The 17,468-nt window shown below is 32.5% G+C and overlaps 1 protein-coding gene across 1 annotated transcript in view; it reads left to right on the top strand.

The window, feature by feature from the left end:
- The first annotated feature begins 221 nt into the window (after nucleotides 1-221).
- EYS (eyes shut homolog (Drosophila)) overlaps nucleotides 222-17,468 on the top strand; it is a 61,091-nt gene continuing 43,844 nt past the window's right edge. Inside the window, 7 exon segments of the mRNA XM_004695892.1 lie at nucleotides 222-285; nucleotides 288-400; nucleotides 402-534; nucleotides 798-867; nucleotides 869-924; nucleotides 1,282-1,303; nucleotides 2,677-2,772. Of these exon segments, the coding sequence (XP_004695949.1) occupies nucleotides 222-285; nucleotides 288-400; nucleotides 402-534; nucleotides 798-867; nucleotides 869-924; nucleotides 1,282-1,303; nucleotides 2,677-2,772 (554 nt within the window).

Below are 17,468 nucleotides of genomic sequence, written 5' to 3'. Positions count from 1 at the left end.
TTTTTTTCTGTTTAAAGGGATATTTCAAGTAATTGAAATATATTTTTGATCAAAATTCTGTCATCCAATATACTTGCTCTTTGGGAAAAGGAACAAATACCAGTAACAAAAAAATCCTAAAAGAAATTTCTGCTTGGAAATTCCCAGCAACAGTGAAGACTATTTTGCAACAATTATATTTGAAATTTTCACAATTGACTGTAAGAATACAATTGCCAAAGATGACTAATGACTTAATTATGCTCCTGAGAATGTTGATTTTAAAAAACATGTTTATAAATGGAAATAGCAACTGGTGGAAGAATGACATGTACAAACCTCATATGTGGTTAATTGGACACTCACAGAAAACATCTGTCTGGACATGTATGGAGATTGCTGGTTTGGGGAAGTAAATACTGAAAATTAATCCTTCAGGCAATCAAGTTGCTCGTCAGATTTGTCCTTTGCAAATTCAGTTAGGAAACATTATTGTAATTTTTGCTGAACCAATTCTTCAATCTCCAGATTTAAACTTTGATGGGGCTGTCCCAGGTGACACAAGCACCTGCAAGCACAGGACGAAGCACTGCAAGCTAGCCGCAGCCTAGCATGAGTTCGAACCCTGGCCCTGGAGATGATCCACATGGCAAGGCAGACCTCTCCTGTCTTACCCGCTGTGCCCCTTAGCAATGTATTTCATCAGTCTGCCTGTTCTATTCCTTACTCTATCTCTGGTGAGCCCACTCACTGCCCCTGTACCCCAGTTTTGTATGCATAAATAAATATTTTTTTAAAGAAAGAAATTTGATGAAAAGTTTCTGAAGCAGCATTCAATCTGCAAAATGCAACTGAAAAGCAGTCACTTTTTTACTTCAAACTAAAAGGAATATACTGTTAATTCTCAGTGGCTGAGTGTTGGAACACATTGTATCACAATGATATGTTTGTTCAATTTCTTTGAAGGATGACATTAAAATTTGATGTGGATTGCATTGAGTCCATGTATTACTTCTAGTTGATGATGACCATTTTGACAAGCTTATTCATCTCATCCTTGACTAGAAGCTAGCTCCATGTCATTGTGTCTTATACTTCTTCCAACAATGTCTCCTTGTTTAGGTCTTTCACTTCCTTTGTTGAATTCACTCTTGAGCATTTGATTTTTGTGTAATGGTAAATGGGATCATTCTCTTAATATCTGTTCATTGTTTGCATACAGGAAAACAACTGATTTTTGTATGTTGATTTTGTAACTTGCCATTTTGTTGACCTAACCTATTGTGTCAATTACTTTTCCAGTGGACTATTTAGAAGAAGGGTTGTAAAAAAATAGTTGGTAATGAGACAGAGCAGAAGTTAGTCTAAAAGCAATGTAAATTATACCATCTGAGGTCAAATTTAGTATTTAAGAGAAACTAAACTATATCAATTGAAAGTTTACTTGCTAATTTGCATCAGAGAAAAGTAAAGAAAAACATTGTCAAATATATGAGCTATATGAATATATATATGAACTATATGAATATATATGAGTTATATATATATATATATATATATATAAATATGAAATATATTAGTTTCTTTTAATGGGAGTTCCTGAGACATGACATGTAAGGTTATAAGAGAAACAGGGAAAACAATGATGACCTAACAAAGGAAAATGCTCCACTTAGCTTGCAGTAAAGTATAACAGATTTATAGTATATTTTTCATTATGAGAGACAAAGGGGGAAATGAGCTACAGATGTGATAATTGTAAAGTTTTTGCATTTCTCTAACAGTGAGATATGATGAATATCTTTTCATGTTCCTTCTAGCTATTTGCATTTCTTCTTAAGAAGTAGATCTTTGAAGATATACTAAGATCCTCTGCCCCGTTTTTTAAATGAGTTATTTCATTTTTATTGTAGAGTTTTATGAGTTCTTTGTATATTTTTATGTTAACTCCTTGTTTATATTATGTGCAAATATTTCCTCTCATTTGCAAGGATATCTTTTGCTTTTGATAAGTTTATTTCACTGTACAGAGATTGTTAATTTCATAAAGGCCCATTTGTTTATATTTACTTTTTTTCCTCTTGCCATTGGAACATGTCTTCAACACACATCTAAGATTGGTGTCAAATTACATAGAAACCATATTATCCTTATATATTTTTTGGTCTTATTTCTTACATCAAGACTTTAATACATTTTGAAATCAGTGCTAAGTTTTTATTTTTATTTCTCTATATATATCATCATGGGGTATTTCTCAATTAAAATCACGTATGGGCCCTCCCTGGTGGCGCAGCAGGTTAAAGCACAGCACTGAGAATCTAAAGCCGCTTCCGTATGAGTTCGATTCCCGCCTGCCCCGGAGGTGACCACATGGTGTGGCAGACTTCTCCTGACCCATCCGCTGCCCCCCTCAGCAGTGTACTTCATTGATCTGCCTGTTCTGCTCCCCACTCTGTCTCTGGTGAAGCTTCTCACCGCCCCTGAGCCTATGGCCTGTACCCCAGTTCTGTATGCACAAAATAAATAAATCTTAAAATCACATATGGTCAGAATCCTGACATTCATTATTAAAGAATCAGCAGAATTTTATTGCAATTAACTTTTCATATAATGCATGTTAAACTAGTATAATGTTAAACTGTTTGAGACATTATACTTTACTTTATTTCATTTTCATGGGTATATATTGTTCAGAAATTATCAACCATATATCTATTTCCATGGAAACTGCAGCTGTATTACTACAAATAGTTTCATTTGTGAACGTGATGAACAACTTTCAGTTAAAAGGTATACATATATATGCAAAATTATATTTTCAGTTTTGTTTAATTTACAGTGTTTATTAGTTAAAATATAATTTTGAAAGTTCAATAACATCATATTTTTAAAGATAAATTTATTAATCAATTTGTTTAACCTTTAACTGATTATTTTACTAAATAGTAGTCCATAGCATAAAGAGTTTGTCACAGTTGACAAGTTTTTCACCATGGTAAAATATATGTGTGTTATTTAATACCTCATCAAACATCAAAGCACCAATCTTCTGTCATAGAAATAGTGCACAAGTCTATGCATAATTTATATCATTCAAATAGCTTACTTCCTTAATTCTACATTAATTTAAAGATGTAAATACAATTATTGTTTAAAAACATAGTTTCTTAAAGTGAATTAAATGTTTAATGATTGAAAATGTTTTTAAACCAGTTCCATCATTGGACTCTTTTCTACTTTCCATTTGCTGAAAATGTACCTTTGTCTTCTCAAAATGACTATAGAAGTATTGCTTCTAGTCATAATGAAACACCCAAAGACTCCTTTTATGAGAGTGAACACAATATGCATGTGTCAAAAAATTACAGAGAACATTCAGAAATCTCCGAATATCCTCCTGAGTGAATTGAGGGACTTTAGATATTTTGGTAGAGTAGATCAGTTACTGCTACATAAAGAGGCGGTTAGTAATGCAAGATTAAGAACTCAGATTCTCGTCAAAGAACTCATTTTGCTTCCTCATTTTGATATAGATTATTAATTCAAGATGTGTACAATATATCATCATATCCAGAATATTTATATTGACCATATAATTTATTTTCAAAACCATTTTGAGCAAAAGAGTTAGCAAAAGAAAAGTTACAATTACATATTTTGTGACTGGCAAGTTAGTAACATTAAAAAAACAGGCATTTAAAGTAGTCCTATTCAAAATTTATTTTTAATAAAACTTACTTTTTTCCCCAAAGATAGTAATTGTAGTTAGATATCTGCAAATCAGAGATTTGATCATTTCAGCATGACACAGTAAATTAAGCAGAAACTATATTTAGCCATATTTGTCTCTAATATTGTATGGCTATTTTTCTGAGATTTCTTTTTTCCACAGTAGCCCTATGTTAAATTTTCATAAAATTATAATATTCTTCAAAATTGTATTTGTGATTAGTAAATTTGAAATTATTAATAGCTTCACTTGACTTCTCGCTTAACAATGCCTTGCTTAAATAAGGACATTTTCAAGGAGCACTTTTGAGTTTCCTGCTAATATCAAAGAAAAAAAAGCTTCCAAATGGCAAGTATATTTAATTCTATACTTTGTATAAAATGTGTAGGTCATTTTTTTTCCCCTACTGGAGCCATAATTTTAACTTACTCAGAATTATTTTATTTGATGACATTCAAAATGATATTTTCATAAAAAGATCACCACATAATCATAGGCCTTCTCAATTTATATCTATTATATTTTAGCAGAAAAACAACCTTGAATTAATATCCTTCAAATGTTACTTCCCTCAATTCTGTACTTATTCTAAAATACAGTTATAATACATAAAACCTTATATATTTTATATACATATATATTTGACATTAAGTGTCTTCATTACATTTTGTAGAAACACAATTTAAATTACTTATAAGTAAGTGCAACTTCAATACTATTTTAAAAACTAATTTCTTAGGAACTTACCATATTATTTTTTGATTAAATGTATACATAAATTTAAACAAGATAAAACCAGAATTTAGAGGATTGTTTCACTGAACTATCAAAACCTACCTGAGAATCTTACACTTGTTTTTAAAGGTATTGTTCAAAGGCTTAAATATTTCTGAAATCAAAATCTTAGTAGAATACAAGACAAACACATTCCGTCTCATTACACTTTCATTTCAATATCAGCTATACCGTAAAAAATGAATACTGTAGTTTTGTGGATATTTAAAATTTGTCATAATTTTTAAAATAGATACTGATATTTTGGGGTGTATAGCAGAACTAATTTGAATCAAACTATAAATTATGTGTACAGCACGGTAAGTTCCAAGGACATAACTGTTTCATACTTTTCTCAGTTTAATTAAAAATAATACATATGTACTTATCAATAGCATTATATACCTAAAATAAATTTTTGTTCTACAAGGACATATAACTTCAAACATTTTTACTAAGTTTCCATTAGGTTGCCTGATTTTTTTTCAGATATTTTACCTTTTCATTCAAGGACTTCGGTGGAAAACTCAAATTATTATTAAATTACTGATTATTTGAAGTCTCTGATTTTACTCACATCAAGTTGATATCATTTTACTGTATTTGAATCTATTCTATCTCTTGCAGAAACACAAATGTTAAAAGTAACTGTCACTTTACACTTTGTATGTCTAGGGAAATATGCAATAGAAATAAGGGAAATATTTTTGGAATGGACATTTGAGCTATATGAAAAGATATATTTTCCAGAGTTATATATAATAACATATAATAATAGCAAACATAAAATTGAGATATTTGTATTAAAATGTAAGTTACTTATTTTGGTCTTATTTCATATTAAATAGTTGTTTTTTTTAATATAAATAGACATCATTCACATAAAATGCAAGTACTTGTAGATTTATATAAGGATATTTGTTTTTTTTGATAAAGTGTCAAATAATAAGTATTTCAGATATACTTTGTCATATGATCTCTATCACAATAACTTAACTCTGCTATTGTAGTGGGAAAGCAATTGTAGACCACAAATAAATGCACACGTATGGCAATGTTTCAGTAAAATTTATACTAAGAAGAATAGCTAAAAGATTATGTAAGCTATCATTTACCAACCTTCTTTTATTCCGCGCAATAAATGACAACCGCTACAGTTAGAACATAGGGATAGATCTTTATAAAACTGGTGACTAAGCTGCTTAACCTCAATTTGTTATTCACCTAAATTGGAGATAATTTCCTGTGATTCCCATTGACCCATCTTACAACAGGCAGCTTGTGTGCAGCACACAACACAGCACACCCATCTCACAATGTTATCGGACATCATCAGATCCTTCTATTGAGAAAAGACATTGTCTGTAAGTTATGCCTGTTTGACTCTTCAATACCCCGCAAGCTGTTCTGAAATAAGAGATATGATATACTCTGTATGTGGAAAGGATCCAGAAAAGAGAGGTAGATTATCACCTAGTCACCTTTTATGTTAAAATAATTTACTCTTTATGTATCTGTCACATCCCTCGAAAAACAATGAAAAGTACAAAATGGTGACAATAAAACCCATCCCTGTTTATTTTAGTAGAACTATGGGTAGTAGTACATGGTTTGACAATACAAGAGAAATAATTAATTGATAATTGAGGAAAACTGACATATTAGCAATAATTTGTTTTACACTCCAGAAGCATAAGCAGTTACTATTATGGAAAACCTAGATATGATACTGTTACTAGTAAATTCATTAAGTACAGTCAGTTGGAATATTTTGCTACCCATTACAGCATTTTGTGACTTAAAGTTTTAGGCAAAAATGCATAGAAATCATTTTTAGGCCCTCCCTAGTGGTGCAACCTGTTAAAGCACAGCACTGAGAAGCTAAAGCCACTTCCTCATGAGTTCAATTCCTGTTTGCCCCGGAAGTGATCACATGGCGTGGCAGACCTCTCCTGACCCGCCCACTGCTCCCCTCAGCAGTGTGCTTCATGGATCGGCCTGTTCTGCTCCCCACTCTGTCTCTGGTGAAGCCTCTCACCGCCCCTGAGCCTCTGGCCTGTAACCCAGTTCTGTATGCACAAATAAATAAACCTTTAAAAAAAATAATAATTTTTAAAATGTATGATATTTCTATATCTCTTCATGTACTCATCAAAAAACCTTTAGAAACTAATGTGTAATATTTTGCCACAGCCAATATATGTACATATTAATATAAATTATCTGTATATGAACTGGGCTTCATAAGTAAATTGAGATTAAAATATTTTAATGAGTCATACTATAGATTCAAAAATTATATTTCCAATGCTTTATCAGTGATTATTATATAATTTAATCTTTGTATCACATTTAGCTTACCTTCAAGTTTTACTCCTTATCTAGAATTTTGAAACTCAGATCATTTGGGAAGCTATAGCTATTATACTAAAAATAGTTTTGTGACTACATCTAATAACAAATTTAAATTATATGTATATATAACTGAGTTATAGAGGATACCAGTCTTACTTAAACTTATAAGCTTTTAGAAAAAAATATATAGTCCTAATTATTTAATACGTCAAATGTTGTGAAAGAGTATGGAAAGAATAATTAGCCTTAAGGTAAACTGTAATTTCAGACATTAATACAAATAAAATTAAGAAATAAAGGTTTAATATAAAGCTATTTATTAAATGCATTCATTGTAATTCCAACTTTGAAAACTGTTACATGAAGTTTATATCCAGTATGAATGATTTACTTTAATATTAAAACTTTATAATGTATTTGACTATATATATATATATATATATATATATATATATTATTTAGCAATTGAAGGAACTGAATTGAATTCTCATTCTATAAATGGCCAGTTGTTCCTGGATTATTGTTAAAACTTTTCAAATCTAAGTTTAATGCAGGAAAAAAACAAAGTAAAATGTGTAGTCTTAGTTTAGTAGTGATTTATAACTATATAACAAACAATTGCAGTTTCCAGATTTAAGAAGTTTATATGCAAGGCATACTGGAATCCCCATATCTAAAATGAGTAATTTTAAAGAGATCATAGCATGGCATGGAAGGAATAATCAATTCTCAGGGTATGATAAGCTCAGTTATCACTTGGACAGGTAATAAGAGGAAAAAGTCGACTAGTAACAAATACTGTAAGACATTTTGTTAGCAATGTAAATCAAAGATAGGCAGGATATTTTTTAATGTAGTTTTCTCCATTTCAGGAGAATTTATGAAGAGTAGTATTTTGTCCATGGAAAGGAAAGCTGCAAAAACCAAATCAGATATAACTTATTTTTTTTTATTTTTAATAATTGAACTTTAATCCTTTTTGAAAGTCAATTCTGATTACAGGTTTAAAAATTAATCTCATTTGGGCCCTTGTTGGTGGCGCAATGAGTTAAAGTACAGCACTGAAGCTGTCTGCAGTCACTGCAGCAAGCAGTGATCCCCTATCAGGGAGGTGACCCACATGGCATGTCAGACCTCTTCTGTCTCACCCGCTGCTCCCCTCAGCAGTATACTTCAGTCAATCTGCCTATTCTGTTCCCCACTCTGTCTCTGATGAAGCCTCTTACCCCTCTGTGCACACATACCTCTGGCCTGTATCCCAGTACTCGTACACAAAAAAATAAATCTTTAAAAAAAAAATAATCTCAGTTAACTCGACCCTGGGTTTTAACTCCTATGTGTATAGTTGAACTAGTTCTTGTTTTCTTAAGTGTAATTTGTTAAATATTGTGACTAGTTAACCATATTACATGAATCAGTGGGCATACAACGTGAGCAATCAACTCTAGGATTTAGCATTCATAGAACTTACATTTAGAGGCCCTCCCTGGTGGTGCAGCTGGTTAAAGCACAGCACTAAGAAGCTTAAGCCACTTCCGCATGAGTTCCAGCCCCTCCTGCCCCGGAGGTGACCACATAGCCCAGCAGACCTCTTCCCGTCTCACCCACTTCTCCACAGTGTGTTTCAGTCAATTTGCCTGTTCTGCTCCCCGCTCTGTCTCTGGTGAATCCTCTCACCCTCCGTATCTCTGGCCTGTACCCCAGTTCTATATGAATAAATAAATAAATCTTAAAAAAAAAACTTACATTTAATATGATGGCAGCTATTTATACAGGCTAATCTAACACATCTGATGATGTACATACTATTTTTAGGTGTTGACTAAACGTGTTTATGCCATTTACTTTATTGTTTTTACTTTTACATCAAAACATTGTTTTTGTAGCATTTTAATTCTTGATTCTCTGGTCACTGTGATTCTTACCTTAAAGATCACTGATTTACAGGGGGAAATAAAGTTATAAAACCTGGATAGAAATCATTAGTGATATGTGTATTTTGAAAATATTTTATTTAGTCTCTGGCTTTCCTTTTCTCTTTTCATCCAAGGATTTTGATGAACATGTGTTTTATATGTTGATCATATCCAATTTAGCATTTTTAAATTGAAGGAGTCCCAGTTGTTTCTATTTGCCTTTTTTTCCTTTGCTGTTGAAAATGATTCCTCAACATTTCTGAAGTTTATGTCATAGAGTATTTTCCCTGTGTTTTCTTCTTTTTTTAATATATATGTTATGATTTCAGAGTCAAGTCTTGTACCCATTTTTAGTTAATTTTCATGTATGGTGCGGGATAGTGCTTAGTTTCATTCTTTTGCATGAGGCAGTCCAATTTTCCCACTGTCTTTTATTGAAGAGGCTTACCTTGTTCCAGTGTATATTTGTCACCCCTCTGTCACAGGTTAGCTATCCATAAATGTGTGGTTTAATTTCAGAGCTCTCAATTCTGTTCCATTATTTTTTTTTCCTAGAATCATGCTGTTTAAATATCACTTTATGGATAGTTTGAGTTTTAGAAGTATGATACCACCATGTTTTCCCATTTATAACAGAACTTAAGCTATCCATGGACTCTTATGGTTCCATATGGATTTTTCCATCATGTTTTAAAATAGTTGTAGCAATTTGGGATTTTTATTGAACTTTCATCAAATCTTTAAATTGTTTTGGGTAGGATGGCCATTTTTGCAATGTTTCTTCTTCTGATCCATGAACAGGAAGCATCTTTCCATTTCTTTGTGTCATCTTGTTTCTTGAAATAATGTTTTATAATTTTCTTTACATTGTTCCTTCTGCTCCTTATTAAATATCTTTGTCTAGTCCATTGTACATAAGAAAGTAACAGATTATTTGTGTTGATATTTTTACCCTGCCAATTTGCTTAATTGACATTCTTGTTTATTTCTTCTATTTCTCTAACACAGACTGCTTTTTCTTTTAGCATTTGACTATGCATAGTATTGTAAGATTTTTAATGTTATGCTTTTCAATATATCTTCAAAGCAATCATCTTCTATAATCAAATAATTCTGGCGATTGCATAACAAACAAGTAATATATATTCACATTTTCTCCGCTGTTGTTTATAGTTTATATTTTTTCTACAATGAAGTCTCTTCTTTAACTTCTCCAGAATTCACATCCTATATTCTTTGTATTGATTTATCAAATTCTTACCAGCAAAGCCTATAAAGTAGTCATATTTATACTCCAATGTTGTAGTATTTTTTAAGATATGGAATAAATCTTTCAATTTATGAAAAATAACAGATTGGTTATTTTTTATATTAAAGGGATTTCAAATATTATGATTCTATTCTGACAAATATAATGAGAGTAGGCCTAATGCAATATTTTTTCAAACCTACATTCACGAAGTTACATTTGAATATATACTTTTTGTCTACACTATAGAAAAGGGTTTCTCTATGTGGGCTGTTTATAGAATGAGAAGTATATTTTTCTCAATCTTTTTTTAGGAGAAGTACTGTAAGAGATAAACCATCTCTTAAACATGAAAGATATTATCATACTATAAATGGCCATACGAGTAATATGATTACCTGCTTATCATTGACTCAGAGTGTGTTTTCATGTATGAAAATTGCATGATTGCATCATTTGTTTTTAGAGTGATAAAAACATAATTACTACTTTTAGCTTTCTGATATTCAATGTACTCATCCCTCCCCTTGGGAATGTTGAATTGGCTCTCATTTGTGACAGATGTCCTATACATTGCAGTAATACTGCCTATATAATTGTGATAATTTTCTACTTCTGACTCTTCAGCTATAGTGATTTAAAAATCACTTGTGACTGCCTGAAAATGACTGATGTTTTTCCTATATTAAGTAATTTCTGCTGGTATAGTATAAGTATTTTAATGAGTTCTTGAATTTTGTTGAAGTCTGCATGTTACAATTTTTGTTCAAATAAACAGGTGTGACAATTTATATAACTCCATGCAAAAACTCTAATTACTCCATCTTGGGACTTTGATTTTTGTTTTGTTTTGTTTATGGAGAAAAGCTATAAATCTATTTTTTGGACACAGGAATATTTTTGAACATATGGCTACAATTTTTATTTAGTGAAGAACTTGTAAATGAAAATCTAGAAAGCTAAACTCTCTAAAATGTCTTACCTTTATTTTATAGCTAATTCTGCTATTATATTTAGACTGTTGATTCTCAGTGATATTCCATTTTCATATGCTAACTATAAAATCCCAATTAAATAATTATTAGTTTCATTACAAACATCATTTTAAATAATTATTACCATACCTAATTTATTTTATATCTGATTTAATTTGAGTGTCCTTGTATACCCATATTATACAACCTACTTTATTATGGTCAAGACATACCTTAACAGCTCAACCAACCTCATGTTGTATAGGTTCAGCTGTATTTTTAAAAATGAGTTGAAACAGGGCCTTCCTGGTGGTCCAAGGGGCTAAATCTCAGCACTATGAAGCTACTACCTCATGAGTTTGATCCCTGCCCAAAGAGCTAACACACATGGCACAGTGGACCTCTCTTGTCTGCCCACTGCTCCCCTCAGCATTGTATTTCAGTAGATCCACCTGTTCTGCTCCCTACTCTGTCTCTGGTGAATATCTCACCCACTGCACCTCCGGCCTACACCCTAGCTCTTGCATGCATGCATAAATAAATCTTTACAAAATAAAAAATAAGATTTTTTTTTAAAGATTTATTTATTTGTGCATACAGAACTGGGGTACAGGCCAGAGACTCAGGGTGGCGAAAGACTTCACCAGAGACAGAGTGGGGAGCAGAACAGGCAGATCAACAAAGTACACTGCTGAGGGGAACAGCGGGCAGGTCAGGAGAGGTCTGCCACACCATGTGGTCACCTCCGGGGCAGGTGGGAATCCAACTCATGTGGAAGTGGTTTCAGCTTCTTAGTGCAGTGCTTTAACCCACTGCGCCACCAGGGAGGGCCGATTTTTTTTTTTTTTTTTAAAGATGAGCATTTCCAGGCCGTCCCTGGTGGTACAGCAGGTTAAAGCACAGCACTAAGAAGCTGAAGCCACTTCAGCATTAGTTGATCCCCGCCCCGGAAGTAATCCCACATGGCGTGGCAGACCTCTCCTGACCAGCCTGCTGTTCCCCTCAGCAGTGTACTTCTTTGATCTGCCAGTTCTGCTGCCCATTCTGTCTCTGGTGAATCCTCTCACCACCCCTGTACCTCTGGCCTGTACCCAGTTCTGTATACATAAATAAATAAATACTTTTAAAAATAAAAATAAATAAATAAAAGATGAGCATTTCCTGATTCCAGACAAATATTTGCAACTCATACATTTGAGACTAAATTATGCTACATTTCAATGGAATTCATCAACTAAAGACTAACTTTAAAATAGTATTACATAATAAATTAAGGTATTCATTTTGATTAGGTATCAATTCAGTAAGTATGGGAAGAGGTAATTTCCTTTTCTGTCACTTATGTGTAGATTTTATTCTATTAGACTCTTTTAGCTAATAACTGTGGCATATTGATCGTGGCTGCTGTGCCCGCCATTGGATATTTAAGAACTAGTGTGTCACTTCAAATACAGAGTTACAAGGAATTTAAATTTCTCCAGTCCCATATTTTCTGCTCTTTGAGTAGCAACTGCTCAAACAATTCTTATTTTCTATAGCAAATGTTATTCTGTTAATATTCTTTATACTTACATAATAAATAATTTCATAGATATAGTAAAACTACAAAGCAAACATGCTTTTAGCTACTTAATTAACAGTTCTGTGCTATTTCTTAGTTACTTTTTATTTTTTGATTTCAGGTTGCAATGTTTAAGTAAATTACTTTATAAGGATATGTGACTAGGAGAATTATGTTTAGGGGGTTGGGGGAACATTTATAAGTGAGTCTATGTTTATGATAAAAGATAAATAAAATTTTCATCAAATCTCAGATGTTAATCTTAATGTTTCCTTATATTTTAGCATGTTTTCTTAGAAAAGTTAATGTCTTTCTATTTATCATCAAAGAAAAATCATTTTCAAATGAATATCTTTTACCTCTCACATAATTTGGTGCTAACATATCATGTAAATTTGATACTATAAATGATGTTTCTACAAGAGGTTTTTATTTTATTTATTTTTTTAAAGATTTATTTACTCATGCATAAAGAACTGGGAAACAGATCAGTGGTGTGGTGGGTGAGAAGACGCACCAGAGTGGGGAGCAGAACATGTAGACTGACAAAGTACACTTCTGAGGGGAACATTGGGTGGATCAGCAGAGGTCTGTAGTGCCATATGGGTCACCTCCCTGGCCGGGGATCAAATTCTTGCTGCAGTGGCTGGGATAGCTTCATAGTGCTGCACCTTAATCCACTGTGCCACCAGAGAGGGTCCTATAAGACCTTCTTTAAAAAATAACTTTGAAACATATTAATTAGTAAATTAATTTGTCCACAGAATATATATATATATATATATAAAGGTCATTGGCAGATACATTTTTATGACTAGCATTTATTAGAGAGGAGGTAACTCTTTTAATTAAATGGTAGTAGTTTCTCTGTAATATCAAAGCCAAGAATGGAGTATCCCTGGTGGTTCAGGAGTTAAAGTCTCAGTGCTATCAAGCTGTAGTCAGCCACTAAGGCAAGAGTTGTGTCACTCTTGGGATACGACCAGGGAGCTGACCCACATGGCACAGTCAGACCTTTCCTGTCTTCCTTGCTCCCCTCAGCGTGTATTTCAGTAGATCTGTTCTGCTCCCCACTCTGCCTCTGGTGAGTCTGCTTACCCCAGCCCCCCCCCTCCAGTTATTGTATGCATGAATAAATAAAATAAACAAGAATGCTTAATGTGTCTAGTTTTTAAGACTGTGCAATTTTTTGTCATGGATTACCTGAAAGTTGTATATAACCTGTAGGTAGAACTTCAAAGTACTAGCAGTAGATGCTGATTTCTGACTGAGGTGTTAAGATGGTGCTCTTAGAGCAACCACTTAGCATGTCCTCTCTATGGCTTCCACAACATGGTACCATGAATACACAGTATCCTCCAGAGAATAAGTTGTTTCACCTTTTATGACTTTGCCTCAGAATGGACACAATGTTCTGTGGTTGAGGCACCCTATAGAAACCTACTCAGGATATAGCGGAAACAGAAGATTCTGAAAGAATATGTTCAGTTGGAGATAGTGGTGAAGCCAATTTTGATAGTCTGTTCCAAACCACTTTCTTTTTTCCTTGCTCATACAGTGAATGAGCAATACTCATGCTCCCCCTTCTCATGCAGCTCACTATAGCTAAGCTGCTCTTATTCTGCCATGTAACATGCCATTAATCCTTCCTCTGAGAATTTCTTTTCATAGCATTTAAAACCCCCTCTTGGGACACCTTAGTGGTGCAGGGGTTAAAGTTTCAGCACCATGAACTTTCACCAGCCTCTGCAGCCTGGGGTCAATCAGCTGGCCAGGGAGGTGACCCATCTGGCACAGCAAACCTCTCCTGTCTCACCCACTTCTTCCCTCAGCAGTGTGTTTCAATGGATCTCCCTGTTCTGCTTCCCACCTGTGTCTAGTGAATACTCTTACCCACGCCTATCCACACACCTCTGGCCTATACCCCTGTCCATGCATACAAAAAACAAATATAAAATATTAAAAGAAAATAATGCCCCTTTTCAATCTCCATTCTCCATCGTCATATCAGCTTTTCTACTGATTTTAGTATTGCCATTTACTGTCTTATTTACTCATCATTAATGATGAAAAAGTACTTCATTTGTAAACATCCTTTCCACTGGAAATTCTGACATTACTATTTGAAAACTTATTACAAATAATTTAACTTTATTTCCAGTAAACACCATAATAACTTTAATGTTGCAACTCATACCAGAAAATGTTTTAAAATATATTGTCATTACTAAGTCAGTTAGCCTTGTAAATCTGTCACTTTTTGAACCAATCTGTTTCCACTTTGTAGTTCAAATACAGGTTTCTTCCTGAAGACACAATTTACTTTCATATGAGTTTTTTTTTTTTCCAATTTAAAGACTTGGTTCTAATCCCATATCTGATGTTTTTTTTAATAATTTTCATGCAATTAATTAAATTTTTTGAAGCAAAGATTCATATTTTTTCTAATAAAAACAAAAAGAACAACATTTTGAAATATGAGTTTAGATCTTGTTTATAAAATTCAAATGTATCTACCATTGAAAAGGCATCAGATTATTGTTAATCTCTTCTTTCGTATGTTTTTGTTCTTCTCTAATAAGGCATCTATCATTCTTCCATTATACCTTATAATGCATCCATTTTGGTTTCGTTTGGTCTGATTAATTGTGTTGTCCTATATCAAGCTTACTGAAAACTGGTAAAGAAATCCCAAAATTTTGAACAACTTTGCAAATATATTTGCAGTCTTTAGACTCAGCAGTACTTCAAAACTGATATCCCATAAGTTTAGGTTTTGATTGATTGAAGTAACAATTCCTTATATCATGATGTAAATTTTATATGTTTATTGAGGATCAATATTTGATTCTCAACTGGAGCACTTGACTACTGCTTGCATTACAAACTTTTGTTCAGTTATTTTGTGTTCAGTTGGTTTCTCTTAAAGTTCCCCTCACCCTTCCACGGTGAATTTACTGAAATACACTGCTGAGGGTAGCAGCGAGTGAGACAGGAGAGGTTGGCTGTGCCATATGAGTCAGCTCCCTGGCCAAGAATTGAAAGGCTCTGATGATAGTACTGAAGCCACTGAAGTCCCAGGAAGGCCCTATTTGTGATTTTTAAGCATGTAAGGAAGGAAATACCAGATAAAATCACATTAGTCAGAAACTACAAAGCTCATAAGAAAGGCAATAGTGTGAAATACAGTGTTTGAAATGGCTAATTTTGGAATTTAGTAAGAAAAATGATCATATTTTAGTGAAAACGTGTGAGTTAAATCTATTATCTAATGATATGGAATAACTGCTTTTGAGGATAGTAAAATAGAATGAAATAAATTTACATTATTTCCTGTTCTGTAGATTTTTTCTATAAATAAAACTTTTATATAGGTAGTGTGTTTTATGTTTCTTATTAGGTGCTACATAAATTAATTCTATAATCTACTGAATTTCAAATAATTTGTCAATGAGTCCTGACCAGTGAAGTATTTGAAAATTTAAGGTATATTATTCAAAAGCTTATTATAATTTTTAAATAAAAGTCAAAATATATTCCATAACATTTCTACTGTATTATGTTTCTGAAATGTTAATTATAACATGTTCTTCTTAGAGATATAAAATATAAATTACAAAGCATTTATAAAACATCTCTTCTTTGTGATTTACCTAGCATTCTGGCCTTTTTAATATGAAATGTGGAACATCCAAATATATTCATTCATGCTCTTCCAGAGTGGTTATCTTTACTAGGCTTATACTACATTTGGACATAGATAAATTAAAATTATATTTCATCTCCATATATATATATTGCTTCTTTTTTAAAGAATCTTTCACCTCTGTGACTTTGCTTTTGTCCAAAATGAAGACATATTTTAATAGGCCTCATGATTACTTTCAAAATGCATAGAAAGTGGAAATGTCATGTTTCTTAGGTTATGTAAAAGGAATCTAATATCTTTGTAGATACTGAGTAATCTGAAATTAATGGTATTGCAAGTATAATTGTCTACATTTACATTATACATATATAGATGAAAACATATGTGTGTGTATGTGTGAGCACATATATTAAATTTACATATGAGATTAACAGCATAAAACATAACGTAATCCAGTCAAATCACTTCTACCTATTAGGTCTTTTGTTTAGTTTCCGATTATGTTTCATTCAACTAAAATGCCAGGAAAAATTTACAAAGTGTGTAACTCAGGTATTCTAAGATGCTTACATGACATGCTAACACCACTCCAGTTTAAGGTTAAGGATATCCTAAAATATTATATTGGGAATATAATTCTTGTTTTTATGATCATTTGGCTTTCATTGTGAGCAAAATATTTAAAAAAATTGCTTCAGAGTAGAGAAAAAATTTAGTCAACTTTCATTTTCTATAGCATTTTATATTTTAGTCAGGGATACGTTTCTAATTTTTCTGGCTTCAGTGATAATGGGACAATATCCTTAATTTTTGAAATTTGACACCTTATCTGATTCAACATAAATTTTAAAATAAATTACAATGATGTCAAAGCAGGTATAAGCAAAGAGCTAATTGTGATAAGTCAAATAAGTTGTCTCTCTACACCCACTAATCTCCCCCTTCTCTGAATTCAGTTACCTCCTCATTTCTAACACTCACTGCCCTCATCTTCACTTTATTTTTAGCTCCAGCAATCTTTCTATAGCTGTCCTTTTTATGTCTCCACCTTTATTTTAGTAGCACACACGATATCCTCATTTAACATCTAGCTGGCAATTTTCCTTCTTGACAGCACATTTAAAGAATTCATATTTATATAGATACACTGCAAATAGTAGTGTTTTATGATCTATTTCATTGATTATGTAAACATATAATATCAGTCTTTATGTCAACCCAGTTGCTTGTCAATTTCAAATTACTTATATATCCCTGGAATAGCAAACACTAGCAAAT

Source organism: Condylura cristata, unplaced genomic scaffold, assembly GCF_000260355.1.
Source record: "Condylura cristata isolate star-nosed mole 26May11 unplaced genomic scaffold, ConCri1.0 scaffold00001, whole genome shotgun sequence".
Taxonomy (NCBI): domain Eukaryota; kingdom Metazoa; phylum Chordata; class Mammalia; order Eulipotyphla; family Talpidae; genus Condylura; species Condylura cristata.
The sequence above is the reverse complement of the archived record's forward strand: the minus strand, read 5'-3'. Positions and strand labels throughout refer to the sequence as shown.